Source organism: Mercenaria mercenaria, chromosome 11 (assembly GCF_021730395.1).
Source record: "Mercenaria mercenaria strain notata chromosome 11, MADL_Memer_1, whole genome shotgun sequence".
Taxonomy (NCBI): Eukaryota; Metazoa; Mollusca; class Bivalvia; order Venerida; family Veneridae; genus Mercenaria; species Mercenaria mercenaria.
The window spans coordinates 34,483,467-34,497,891 of record NC_069371.1 but is presented as its reverse complement, the minus strand read 5'-3'; the positions used below and the strand labels follow the sequence as shown (position 1 = coordinate 34,497,891).

The window sequence follows — 14,425 nt, the reverse complement described above, 5'->3', positions numbered from 1 at the left end:
GACAGCTCTTGTTCTAGGATTGGAAAATTTAAAGTTCTAAATTGGTCTGAACACAACTCGTAATGTAAGTTCCTTACCACACCCACTTTCGTATACAAATGCTGATGATTTGGACAGGAAAAACAGAAAATTGAAAAGTGACATGCATCAGTATGTATTTACCCTTACCAAAATAATGTAGTTTGATGTTATCAAATAAATTAGTATGTTTTTTTTTATCCAATTTTCAATGAAATAATCCGATTTTTGTAGCAACTCAGTTTGGGACATTCGAAGAAAATGGCGTAACTGCATAGGGGAAAATAACTTTAATACAACTTAATATAAGTATCATGATATATTATAGACGAATTATTTAAAGTCCATTTTTTTGTGTTTCTGAAAATATACGAGCGGCAAATCCGATGAACAACTTTTTAATTTGGTGAGGCCTAAAAGATAATTTGAAATCACCAGGCTACCCTGTCTCATATTTAACTCGCTTCTTTTTGGTTATTGTGTTTATTATAGTTTCAACTGTGCAAATAAAACTGAAAACTATTCTACATTTTTTTTCTGTAATTCATCCATGTTCCTTATTCTGCAGTCGTCTTAGATTACATAAATTTTTACTATCAATTAATTAATTGTGACTATTTGATTTCATTAATGAGGTAGAACTTAATCAATGTAGGTTTGAAATAGATTTTCTACCTTTTTCAGCAAGAAACTGATTAGAAAGCGGTAATGTTCGAACATCAATTCTTTCGTTGTGGAATTTCATTCAGTTAGCCATTCCAAGTCCATAAAATAGGATGTGCGGGATATCTACAAGTCTAGAGCATGCCTTACTCAAAGGGGTCTAACACATGTGGGTCACCTTAATATGGCATAATAAATAGTCCCAAGCCACTGGGGACAAAAACATGGGTCACCTTAATACAGCATAATAAATAGACCCAAGCCACTGGAAATAAAAACATGGGTCACTGGATATGGCATAATAGATATTTATTATGCCGTATTTATATGACCCACACGTGTCAGACCCCTTTGGCCCTACTCGCTTTTTAAGGGGTGTGTTGTCCGAGGTGGTTAAAGTTTTGTGCAGACGATGAAATTCTGTGGCATTTGTCGTGTACGACTATAGTCGTATACATAAGTTCTGTCGTCTGTATTCAGAGAAAAGATTGAAGACTAACCTTACATGAAGGTAGAAATATTGCTGTCAATCAGCTAATTAATAACAATTCAAGCAGACGCTTGTTTTTAAAATTAACAGGAAATCTTTTTAAGCGATACGGCAGGTACATATCATACTAACAACATTTTTTTATATATATTAAAAAACACTATGATTTATGATATTTAAAAGATTGTGATATTCTGCCTTTATCAGTTGGAGGTGGATCTATCTAAAATATTCTTCTGATTAAACGTGTATTTGCAGTTGTCAAAATATGTAAATTGCTAGGAGTTTTAAATGAACAAACACATGTGAGTTTGAAATTAAGCAAGTGAAGGTTGTTGATACACGTAATAACTATTTAACAGTACGAAAATGCAATTTTTTTTGTACATAATAAAGTTCCGTCTAAACACAGAACATGCTGAGTCAGGCCCGATAGGGGTATCCGTATTCGGAGCTATATAATGTAAAGATCTACATATCATATGGACATTATTACACGTATATCAAATTTATGAATTTTTTGTAACATTTAATTTGACTTACCATATGTTCCGTTAGCCGAAAATTGTAAATTCCAAGACAAAAAAAAATTTACTTGTCACTAAAAAAGTTCATTCAGCTGACGTTTATTTTGTTCCTCTTTATATATTTATACTGATGAAACAAATACGCCGAATAACGCTATCAGTTGTTTTATAAGTACTAGAATATTTCCGTTATTTTGTTAAATAATCAGAATACAGAGCAAGCGTCTATAGGAACAATTATTACATTTTAAATTCAGTTGCTTCTCGGCAAATTCATTAAAATAATATTAATAAAACACTAAATTCTTGCTGATTTTCTGTTGTTGTTTTTAATATTATCATTACATTAAACCTATCCTTTTTGTATTCATGTTCAATGGGGCATTTAAAATTAAATCAATACCACTGATTTTCGGAAAAAAAGTCTCGAAATTGATAATTTTACATTGCTTTCAGCACAAACTCCGAAATAATAACACATACCTATTGCGAAACGTTACAAATAATAAAAATTACCAAGACGAATTGTCCATTCCGAAATTTCTGATACAGCATCCAGCAAATCACATCTTCTAAATCAAATCAAAAGGATTTACGGTCCCGTAAATTGATTGGAAAGCACCGTGAGATAATTCAATTGTTTTATGTCATTTGCAATCAACTAACTTAATTAGTCAGAAGACGGTATTGAAGCTGTCTTCTATACGACGTTCCTAATGTCGTAAAAGTGACACGGAATTTAGTCTCATCCAAGTGAAAATACACTAATTCCATATATTTCCGGGACTTAATCGCGTACGTTCATGGGTTGTTTTTAAATAATTTTGTATGAGGTCATTGAATAAAAAATGCAAATACCTTGTAATTTCTGTCCAAATGCGGCATGTCCCGTTCCAGCGTAGTGTTCGTCGTTTGGCCTGTTTTGGCTGATATCAGTCCCATGTCCTAAGAACCCGCACCTGTCCGTATAAGGACGCCTCAGCGTGCTGGGTCCGCATAGTGGGTGCTCGAACTGTCGACTGAAAAACGTCGTTTGGTCATTTTGCGATTTATCCAAATTCATATTTGATTTACTGTGGAAATTTTATAATTTTTATTAGTAATTTGTTCCGACACTTGAGAAAGAATGATGGAAGTGAAATTGAGCGAACGGCAACATGCTAAATTAATGGGGCTTTATGGGGCTTCTGAAAATGGAACTTAATGATAACAATATCCTAAGTTGAGGCCGTGGAAATCATATGATGTTAATGGCTTGCGATGTTGAAAGTTATGAGACATTTGAAGGGCTTCCCCGGCTACATTAATATGGGTTCCTTACGAGATAGGGAAATAATTTGAAGATGATCCTTGTTTGGAGTATTTTATTTTTCCCGACAAACAGAATATGTCCATATGGTACAACTGAATATCTGTTGTAAATTCTGTCGTTATTGCGTTTTATCTTTAAAGTATTTTTATATTTCAGAATTAAAGTATTCTTCGCGCTAAATACATCTTCCAAATCTTCCAATGCAACTATTAATTTCTTACAAATAGCTTACATGTTACTTGAAATACAGTTTTGAGATTTGGTATTCGTTTAGACAAATATACTGTAACTGTAAAAATGAAATGTCAACAAATTAATTTTAGTCATTTTATGATTTAACCCAGTTTAAGAGCATACCTCATTTTTTTTCAAAAGTCACAAAAACACACAAATCTTTTTTTTTTTTTTTTTTTTTTTTTTTACAGGGAAACAAATCTTAAAAATTAAAAATTACGTAACACTATTATTTTGTCATCGTTAGAACGAAAAGAAAACGTTTTGAATAGGTGTTTGCAAAAGGAATACATCTTTGTGTTCTTCTAATAAAGCTGTGCTCATTTAAAGCTACATTTTGTGCTCGTATTGCTCGTATTTTCATAAATTGTCCGCATATGCATCTCAGACACTAGAAAATAACAACAAAAATGTGAAATATCGTAATTAAAACTAAGGGTTGATTTAGAAGATTTGTAAAGTGTACATTATTATAATGTGTTGTGTCACTGTGACAAATAACAAGAATGTACTTTTCACTGGTAAGAAACTATAAAGTGAGCAAAATTCCATTAAAACATGAAATAAATAGAATATTTAGAATATGAGGTCAAAGTGTTTTGTCTTCTCGTTCGTGCATAAGCATGATACGTCTCTTGTAACAATAGTGCATGTAGTGTTCACTCGGTGAAAGAAATTTTAATCTTACACTGAAACCAAACAAATACCCGGTCCCTCCACTTCAGCAATTATAAATATCAATATTTAATGAGGCAGAAAGGAACCATGTACTTTTCTTGAATAAACTCAGAATTTCTGCACGCAGACTGGTAGATATTAAAAAAAAACGGAAGCCCACGAAGTGAAATATATTGATTGTACTGTTATAATAGAGTAAGAAGACGAAAATCATTTTTTTTTAAATTTTAGATCTAGTTCGTTTTTGTTTCACAAACTTATGAAAGAAATATATTTCAAAAATGTTATTATGAGAGTACGGAAACGCATATTAATCCCCCACCCACCCCTCGTAATATTTAATATATATAAGTATGTCATTTTCAATCGTTACCTATATCTGTTTTTTACATACAGTCTTTGCATGAACAACACACGAGGCATACTAATGCAAATGATAATAAAAATGATATAATAAATGTCCAGTATAGATTATTGAAAAAAATATGACTATTTATATTTTGAACATATAATTTTAGGAATTTCCTTCAATCTTTTGAAGTAGTAATTTGGAGCAAGAGAGTTTTGTAATACTGCTAAATAAATATTTTATTTAAAAAAAAAAATTGGATAATTATTTTATTTTAGAAAAAACTCGTGGAGCATAGACTTCAGATGTGGAAGAACATTGTCACGACACAAACACCAGGAGTAAGAACAACGATTTTGTTGTTTATGCAAATAAGAACTGACGGTAGTATAGCCACAGTATCATACATCACTCACAAACGTCTGAGATGTTTTAAATAAGGCAGTGACTAGAGTTCATGTAACCAGTTTTTGTACCCAGTCACCCCTAAAAAAATTTGTATTTTGAAAAAATTACCCCTTCAACAATTTTTTTTTGTAGTTTGCTGCCAAAAACATTAGTTATAGTAACCAGTATGTTGTGACAGACAGAAGTATACAAAAAATAATTCCCCTTTCATATGAAAATGACTTGAAAATTAAATTCCCTCTCAGAGCCAGACGGACTGGCCCGTTAACCAAATTTGAAGAGAGGGCCCTGGGTATGACTATGACCCTTTTGCAGATAGGGACCTGGATCTCTAAACATTTGTGAAGTTTCAACAGCTACAAAATTATTTCAGTCACTTTAAACTTTCACCGTCAAGTAATTGATAGCCGGTTTGATTGAGGAGTGAGGTCAACTATTATTCCTCTATTTCCTAGCAAAGCCAACAGGCGTCTTTACTCTTTCAATAAAAAAAACATTTGAAATACTGAACAATTTTTGTACACGCGCTTTTGCCAGTGTAAGGTTTCATATGCATAATAATCTAGAACACGATTTTACATAATGAATTATTAATCTACAAAACATTTAACACAAATAAAACCAAATGTGAAATTGCATAAAAATATATATTGAGGAAACAACGTTGAATTTATTTATCTCTTGTATATATTAACGGTCCAGTTGGTGAAGGCTGAAGTTGTAAATAGATATCAAAACTTAGATATGATGAATACATATCGCGGGCTTAGCGCAAAACGGTTGTAACTGATATGAAATAAAGAAGCAGTTACAACCGTTTTGCGCTAAGCCCGCGATATAATCACACAAAACATGTATGCTTTGTAATTTTAAAATAAAATTCCTGATAGAACCTTAATTTTTGTATAACTTTAATAAATATAAAGGGGGTCAATATGCGTTTCCATAAAATACAGCTAGCAACGATATATAGAAGCAACTATATTTTACCATACACTTACGTTAATTGTTCGTAAAACAGTTCTTTTTTTACAATTGGGGAGTTCTAAATATTTTAGAAGTCCTTGTACATTATACGAATTTAGAATCTAACAATAATTAAGCAGAATTATTTGAGATCTTAGTGCATTCATCATTTGTAATTATGATTTCACATTTAAAAACTAAATTGCACGTGAAATACTTTTAATGGCTTAGCCTAATTGAGTCATATATTGAATGATAAATTCTTTGGTACAGTTGAATACGTGCTCGCTATAGACTTTAGCGCTATTCTGTGACACACCTCTACAATCCTGACGATACCATTGGTTTATCGTATCAATATGACCTTGAACTAAATTGCATACATGTGTATTTTTATACATGTATAAACTGACTTAGTTTTATGACGATTTGCTTGCATTAGGACATTTAACGATGAAAATTGATCTACATACGCATATTTTACCAAAGGAATGGCCTGATTTAAAACAGGTATTTATAAACGTTTCATACATTTATCGAGACTGATTGATAGTGTTTATCTAGGCCTAACAAAAAATCTGGTAACATGCTCAAAAAAATTAGGGTAGGTAGGTCGGTATTTTTTTTTTTGGGGTGGGGGGGGGGGGGGGGTGGTGTTTTTTGATTAAGTGGGAACCCCTTTTTTTTTTTACGGAAATTATTTTCTGGCAAAAAAAAATACAAATAGAATCAGAGGCCTGATATCGGAAGTTGATTTCTAACAATCCTGAGTTCGCGGACCAGTTTAGCAATGGCAAAGAGAGGGCGGTTTTGCAAACACCTTTTTGTTTAAAAGTTGAAAAAGAATATTCTCCAAGGCCTTAAAAACATTTAGGGTGTGGCCAAATGTACTGGGTCGGGGTACCGGAAACAAACAATTTAGGCTTAGGATATAAATATACAATAGACTATACATGTTATTACACGGTATGCTTCCATTCCATGTAAAAGAACTACTTCTTCTAGATTTGATGATGTCAAGTTTAAAAATGTCAATAATCCGTCAGAATTCCTTTTAATGAACATTAAACTAAGTAGGCCTACATCTTAGCTTTATCCTGTCTTACATGTAACTTAGAGTTCCAACCAGTTGCACATCATTGAAGTCTCTTGCAAGGAAGCCATGCTCCTAACTTGCAGACGCACGGTTCACCATGGCAACCTTGAAAAGTCGAGGATTTTTTTTTTCAGAATCAGCGAATTATCTCATTTAAACTTGCTGACATTTTGTATTCAAAAATATTGCTTATTAAAAGTATATCTCTTCAAGCTTATATCATCATGAGTAATATCTGTGGGCTTTTAGACTCTTCGTTAACCAACTGAAAGAAAAAAGAATTAAAATGTAAACAGTTAAAGCATGTATTAGGTTCAGACGAGAAATTATGAATTTGGGTGGTTAAAGTCAGGGCAAATTATTTGTCCTTTTGAACGCAGAAATTTCCTCCAACCACAAAAGCTGGCAGTTTGTTACAAAATGTATAACTTTAGCTGTACACAATTAATGTTGTCATAGTCTTAATTTAATTTCAGCCCTTTAAAATTTTTTCATATGGTTCGTAAAACATTAGGGCACGGGCTTCATGAATTCATATTATACTTTGACAGTGTCTGCCTTTTTAAAAAGGCTTTTGAATTATATAAATAATTCATTATTGCTAAATAAAGACAGTGTATCGTTACAGGATAAGCGTTTTGAATGCTAAGTCATTAACCCGTGTTCACACTTCATATTCAACAACAAAAAAAAAACGTTTTGTTATACGAGTAAATAATAGAAGTACAGCTGCGAGACTGTGCTTCTTTAAAAGTTCTCATATCATCAGTGTAAAATAAAACAAATATTATTGTTAATTTTTCTAGGAACGGTCGTTTTGTACATTTTTTACATTTATAGTCATCAGATAAGTTGAATTGATTTTTCACAGTCGCGTATATATAATATGTATTTGTTGTGAATGTCGCTGATAAACCATGATATTTATAATTGGCACCATGCTTAAAATAACTGCTTTGACGGGATTGTAGATGCGTGACACATCATCCGCAGAAAAAAAAATGTAGAGTTCATTTTATTAGCTCGTCTCTAGTGTAATTCTATATTTCAAGTCATTCAGACTGTCTAGTTTGCCTCAGGGAAATACGCTTCTAGTATGTCTCTGATACCTAGGCTAGATCGTACTAGAGAGGCTTCAACCCTGACCTCATTGTTGGGGGCACTTTTCCACTTTCTACAGTTTCTACAACTTGCATCAGTTAAAATTGTTATACATTTATTGAATGGCTTGTCGGTCAATAGTGAAAACTATTGCTTGAAGGACCGAAGGCGATAGTATACACGTAGTTTTGACCATTGACTCGTAAGCCATTCAATAAGTATTTTATTACATGATATCACAAAATAATTTTCACAGTTTTATTTTTAACTGTTTGTCTTATTAATAGCCTGAGTATAGACCGGTCATTTGGCATAAGCTTTGGATGGGCGATTTATATCAGGAGCATGTATGATTCTGGATATTGACCTGCAAGCGTTCAGTAAATTACAATGATTTCAGAACTAAACTTACAAATTTTAGCATGACCCAGCAAAATTTCGAGTGTAACTATATACCATCAATAGCACAAACTATGACTGGCTTGTATATTCAGGACTCTTGTAATAATATCCTGTAACAACTAAGTTTTTTTGACATTCTTCAGAGGTATGGGTATGGCGACTGGGTTCAGCTTGATCACAGCTGTGAAGGCAGGTGTGCAGATATGATGAAAGGTGACAAATTCTTCCGGAAGGTTGAACCAAATTGCTGGTTGTTAGAGGATCGAATCTCCGAGATGGACGCAACGAATGTTGATGTACAAGTATTGTCTACCGTTCCAGTTATGTTCAGTTACTGGGTAAGTAGGGGTTTCAAGTTTAATATTTACTGCATTATTATAAGGTGACATAATTATTCAAACTGTTGATAAGGACCTGATGGCTCGGATGTTGATCTACAAGCACTATCAACAGGCCTCCGTGGCCGAGAGGCTATGGCCGCTGGCTTTGGATCACTTCCTATCACCGCTATGGGTTCGATACCTCACTTGTGGTTTAGAAGTATTTTATGAGAGGATACATCCATCAAGCTTACAAAGGCCTATGGTTCTATCTAGATGCCCGCTTGTGCATGAAATAATGCTTGCAGGGGTACCGGGGTTCTTCCTTCACTGTCAAAAGCTGGAAACTCGCTATATTACCTATAACTATTTTGGTGTGACGTAAAACACAAACCAGTGCACGGATGTCACTATAATATGTTTTCACATCTCGCACGCCACTTTCGTTTCCTTATTTTATATACACACAGTTTATGTCAGGATTGTGTAATTTGTCCGCAAGTTTAAACTCATAATGAGCAATTTCAGGCCAAGCCAGAAGATACTTTAGACCTCTGTGAGATTTTGAACAACGACTTAGCAGAGTCTGTAAAGAAATACCCGGCCAGGTTTGCCGGGCTGGGTACTCTCCCCATGCAGGCCCCGGAACTTGCTGTCAAGGAGCTGATCAGGTGTAAACATGAACTAGGTATTGTTTTGATCTCATCACGTGTACACATGAGCTAGATATTCTAAAGCACCAATTGTTTTGAAAAGAGATATCAACTTCTCCCCTTCAGTCTGTGGTGTAACGGCGGATGTCTTCAAAATATTGTCTTTGGTTAAATTATCATAAAAATATACTTCTTTGTTAGGAAACAAAGTCACGATTTGAAATTCCAAATGGGAACTCATGCTGTACGTCTCGCTGCTCAGCTAACCAGACCGGCTATGCGGCCCTGATCTCGGTATATAATTTGAATTTCGTCATGAATAGTTGCAAGCGAGTGAGTAGAGATTTTTGAAAATAGGACGACCAGCATTCATCATTCAGGCAAACCTCTAGGGAGAATAGGGTCTGTTTGACAAAGTAGAGAAATTTAAGGTAACATTTCTTTTTATTTAAGTATAATTTTAATTGATTCTTTGTTTTCAAGGTTTCAATGGAATACAGATTGGATCACATGTCAATGACTGGAACCTTGACGCACAAGAATTGAGACCAATATTCGCGGTAACTGGAATACAATTTTATTATATGCCTGCAATAGTGAATCATTCCATAAAATACAGTCAGTTTTTCAATTATAAATACGAACTTACAATAATCAGAATCCGTACTGAACTAGATTAAAATCCGGTTCCATATCATATCTGTTTCTGAACTACTTCCATTCAGATTCGTGACCCAGAAAAAAAATAGTTCTTTGTTTCAGATGGGTGTATAGTCCTGTTGTGGTTGAGATAATATATTTTAGCATGAATCGCTTCTGTTGAAATGGACATGTGATAATAACAAATAAAATGTTCTAAAACTTGAACATTTGACAGTAATCCTAACCCTTATCATCCTGGGCACGATTGATTCTGCCTTCACGACCAGTGTAGATCATGATCAGCCTGCACATCCGTGCAGTCTGATCATGATCTGCAGTGTTCGCTATTCAGCCAGTATCTTTTAGGCAAGCACCCTTTTTAACAGTTAATGGTACTGTCCAAATTGGAAGATGGACACATTCGTTTAGCAAGGTAAGGGTTAAACAAATGTCAGCTGTACGTTGCTTTCTCTTTCATACGAAAACAGGAGCAGTTTCTTTGCCATGTTAACGTATTGAGAAATTATGAAGTACCAAGACTTACAGAAAATCAGTACTTTAGTATATTTTCTTTTTTTTTACTTGTCAGGCTGCAGAAGAACACAATGTGTCTGTATTTGTACACCCCTGGGATATGGAAATGGGAGGCCGAATGTCGAAATACTGGCTTCCTTGGCTTGTCGGTATGAAATGTTATTTCAGTAAACATCTAGTGAACGTACTAATTGAACGCAGTACTTAACAGAACAAAATTGTTGTTTGTTTCCATCTGTTATGTTTAGATTTTCGTTTCTCTGCAGTTTAAGAAATTGAAATTTCTGCTTAAAGATCCGTATAAATAATTGATAATAATTAAGTTATTTGGTTTTTAAAGAGCGCGCGAGTGAGAGGGCCGGGGGGTTTTAATAGAACATAGGTGTGTATTCTTGTCTTATCTTGATAAGAGTCAGGTCATGACATTGTTCCTGCCTACTATGTTCTGATATCACTGTTTTCTTTGTAGTGTTATATATGCATTTTTGTGTAACTAGATAAATATTCACTACATATCAAATCCGTAAGGTGCAGTGTTCACTTGTTTTCCTCAAACAGAATCAATTGTCTCGTGGTTTTATTTGTATAAACTATGTATTTTGAAGGATCCTATGTGCAAAAACTCTACAATCGTGTCTTCTTCTCTCCCAGGTATGCCCGCTGAGACGAGTGCCGCCATTTGTTGTATGACGATGGGTGGGGTTTTTGAACAATTTCCAAAACTGAAAGTATGCTTTGCACACGGAGGTAAATACTTCTGAAATATTTATCTTTGCACTTAGAAATATGCCTTTCACTATGGGACGTCCGTGGCCGAGGGGTTAAGGTCGCTGACTACAAATCACCTGCCCCCAGATCCATTTGGATTCGAGCCTCCTCGGGCGTTGAATCTTCATGTGAAGCAAGACCACCAGACTGGCTTAACATGGAAGGTCGTAGGTTTCTACCCAGTTGGCCCTCGGCCGTGATGAAATATATGTATGGAGGGGCCGCCTGAGGTCTTCCCTTCCACCATCAAAGCTGGAATGTCGCTATATGACCTATAATTATGTCGGTGCGACGTTAAATCGGTGCGACGTTAAACTTTACAAAATAGATTCATTATGATAATAAAGATCGTTTATTCCATATTTAAGTCAGATTGCTATTTTAAGATATTCTGTATGTTTGATAAACTAGGAGTATCTTGAAATTAAAAATAATTTAATCAGTTACTACTTTTGATCCAAAGATGCTGAACTACCTTAAAAGGCAAATTCTGGCATCATCAAACGCATGCTATAATTACTGACACGGGATTGATTGATCTTACACTGAAGGTGCGTGTTTAAAGAATGGTTTTACAACAGATACATCGAAAAGAAGGCGTGACAGTTGTATGTTTGTACATGATTAGTTATAATTTTCTATGAGTATACTGTGAAGTACTTGTTCTTAAGCAGAATTATTAAAGGCATAAAAATAGCCAGTACGCCTGTATTCTTTATATTTCTTCGAAGGTGGCGCTTTTCCATTCACGGTTGGCCGAGTGGAGCACGGATATAACGTGCGGCCGGATCTGTGTGCCACTAATTGTAAGAAAAGTCCTCGACAGTTCCTTGGTAAATTTTACACAGACGCGTTAGTGCATGACCCTAAAGCACTTCAGCTTCTGGTTGACATCATAGGAGAGGTAATATTTATCAATACATTTTATACTGAAATGATATTTTACTAATTATGGGATTGCTGAGGTCAGTGTCTCGGTCCGTTGTAGACAATTTGGTTTCCGATTGCGTTGGCCTACAGTTGTCATATTTCATAGGGTAATTGTTCGTAGTCAGTAGATGATTATAACAATTTTGTCTAACTTCATTACCAAAGTGGCATGGAAGTTAACAATGGCTTCATATCTGTAATTCAACCTTTAGCCGGCTGGCGGCATGTGATTCTGCCTTTGCGACCAGTGAAGACCAAGATCAGTCTGCTCATGGTCTGCACTGTTCGCTATTCAGTCAGTAAATTTTCAGTGAACACTCCCCTTGGAATAAACTGGTCTACTGCACAAACTGAATAAAGGGCCAGTCCATTGTAGCAATTTTGCCAGCTAAAGTTGAGAACATTTCGGCATATGACGTTAACGTTCAAAGTCGTGAAATTTAGACTGTCAACGATTTCCAGTCAATAACTGATGAACGCTCTCTACAGTGGTCAGTGCTTTTGGGGTTATATTAGGTCAAACGTCAATTGCAAAGTGACCTGAGACTCATTAAAAGCAGCAATGCTGCTTCTGATCAGTAACTGAAGAATGCCATGACCTATGATAGTCAAACTTAATACATGAATGGTGTGGGCAGCAGATGTCCCTTTTTCAATTTAAGGATCGTTAGGTCCATATTACGTCAGTCCCACACCATGAACCGAGAACTGTTAAAACACTACCGCAGAACGCATGGATTATCCTGCTTAAGCTTCAAATAGAATCATTGTCTATGGTGAGTAGAGTACCATGTTTTGATTTGACGGGAAAGTCAAGGCCCACAGTGGCAGTGAGACCAACAACAGTTTTCTGATAGGTAGGAAACACATATTTAATGACTTAGTGTGGTAATAAAAACTTATTTTGCAGGACCGTGTGATATGTGGATCTGACTACCCTTTTCCACTAGGAGAACATCACCCTGGGAAATTGATACAGGAGTCCGACTTTTCTGAGGAAATCAAGGTGTTTTAACATTTTCGTTACACGTATTTACAATTTTAGGGGGTTTCGCCTTTTCTCTTTTATCATTTTTATAATTAATCTATGTTACTTTAATTTATTCCTTGTTTGAAATCCGTAAGGTCCGCTCTTGGGGTATCGAGCTTTAAAATTATCAACTTCTGTTATGTCCGCTAAGTCTAGTTGGACCCGTGAGCTGAAAAAGTTATATCTCATCTCTTTTTTTTTAAATCCGAAGAGATTGAAAACGTGATGTACTTAAGAAATAATAAATCCCAAACAGTGATTTGTCGTTGAATAAAGTCACTGTTTGGAGTTCGGATGCGAAGGACATAACAATACACATCTTAACGATAGGTAATGATATTATTCAAGAGTAAATCACTGTTTGAAATATATTATTTCGATTCTAACACGTTATCAAGGATTATTATGTACATCCTTGACAACATCCACAAAATATTTGCCAGTTTTGACGCTATGACGTGATAATTGTGACATACACAAGATCAAATGTTGCATAAAAACACAATTTTCAGTATTTTTTTGTTTAACAGAAAAACTTATTGGGTCGTGTTACCGTTATTACGTTTCAGCCGTACTGATAGTTTTCACAAACAATCGCTTTATTTTGGCTAACTTGAAACACAGTCAAACCTTTGCTAAAAGACCACCTTCGAATAGAGGAAACTACTATAAACCCTCCTGATAAAGTTCCCACTTAACTTTAAATAGTGTAAATTTACGTGTAACTGGGAACCATCTGTCAACGAAGACCGAATTTTTTTATTTCAAAAGAGTTGTTTTTACAGACCGGTTTGATTTCAGGTATTTTGATTGAGCTGTCATTTTCATAAAGACGGTTAAACTGAAACGTAAATACAGTTAGGCCGAAACACACATGTAACAAAAAAGTGAAGTTAAGAGTCTTTGCAGAAATAGATTGCCGGCTTTTCATTATATGTTATTTTTGGTTTCAGAACAAACTGCTTTCCGACAATGCCTGCGAATTTCTTGGATTGGATAAATCAAACTTTCAAGGAAAAAGTTGAACTTTACACCAGCTGCCGAATGTTTATTTTTACAAAAACTGTCTTTCAGCTAACTGGGTGATAAGCTATGTAATTCTTGCCAGTATGTAGTGATTTATAATGTATTTTAATACATGTATTGAGGTGCTTTAACATTGTGGTGCGTGTATTGTTAAATATCACGTCTTCTTGTCATTTTGTTCACTTTATGTATAAAATAATGGATCTCGTAGTTATAACAAAGGAAGAATGTTATATATTTTCACTTTCGTATTTTGTGTGTTATTACTTTTTGTTAGA

At 34.7% G+C, this 14,425-nt stretch overlaps 1 protein-coding gene across 1 annotated transcript; it reads left to right on the top strand.

The window, feature by feature from the left end:
- Positions 1-6,003: 6,003 nt before the first annotated feature.
- Positions 6,004-14,403, top strand: LOC123531638 (2-amino-3-carboxymuconate-6-semialdehyde decarboxylase-like). Its single transcript, XM_045312778.2, has 9 exons — positions 6,004-6,155; positions 8,388-8,582; positions 9,093-9,252; positions 9,701-9,777; positions 10,449-10,542; positions 11,045-11,140; positions 11,893-12,065; positions 13,002-13,097; positions 14,075-14,403. The coding sequence occupies exons 1-9, from the start codon at positions 6,099-6,101 to the stop codon at positions 14,144-14,146; spliced, it is 1,020 nt and encodes a 339-aa protein (XP_045168713.2). The 5' UTR covers positions 6,004-6,098; the 3' UTR covers positions 14,147-14,403.
- The last annotated feature ends 22 nt before the right edge of the window (positions 14,404-14,425 follow it).

Coding starts and splice junctions, on each gene's coding strand:
- LOC123531638 (XM_045312778.2), top strand. CDS start 6,099: ATGAAAATTGATCTACATACGCATATTTTACCAAAGGAATGGCCTGAT. Junction 8,583..9,092: donor CAGTTATGTTCAGTTACTGG/GTAAGTAGGGGT, acceptor GAGCAATTTCAG/GCCAAGCCAGAAGATACTTT. Junction 11,141..11,892: donor AGTATGCTTTGCACACGGAG/GTAAATACTTCT, acceptor ATTTCTTCGAAG/GTGGCGCTTTTCCATTCACG.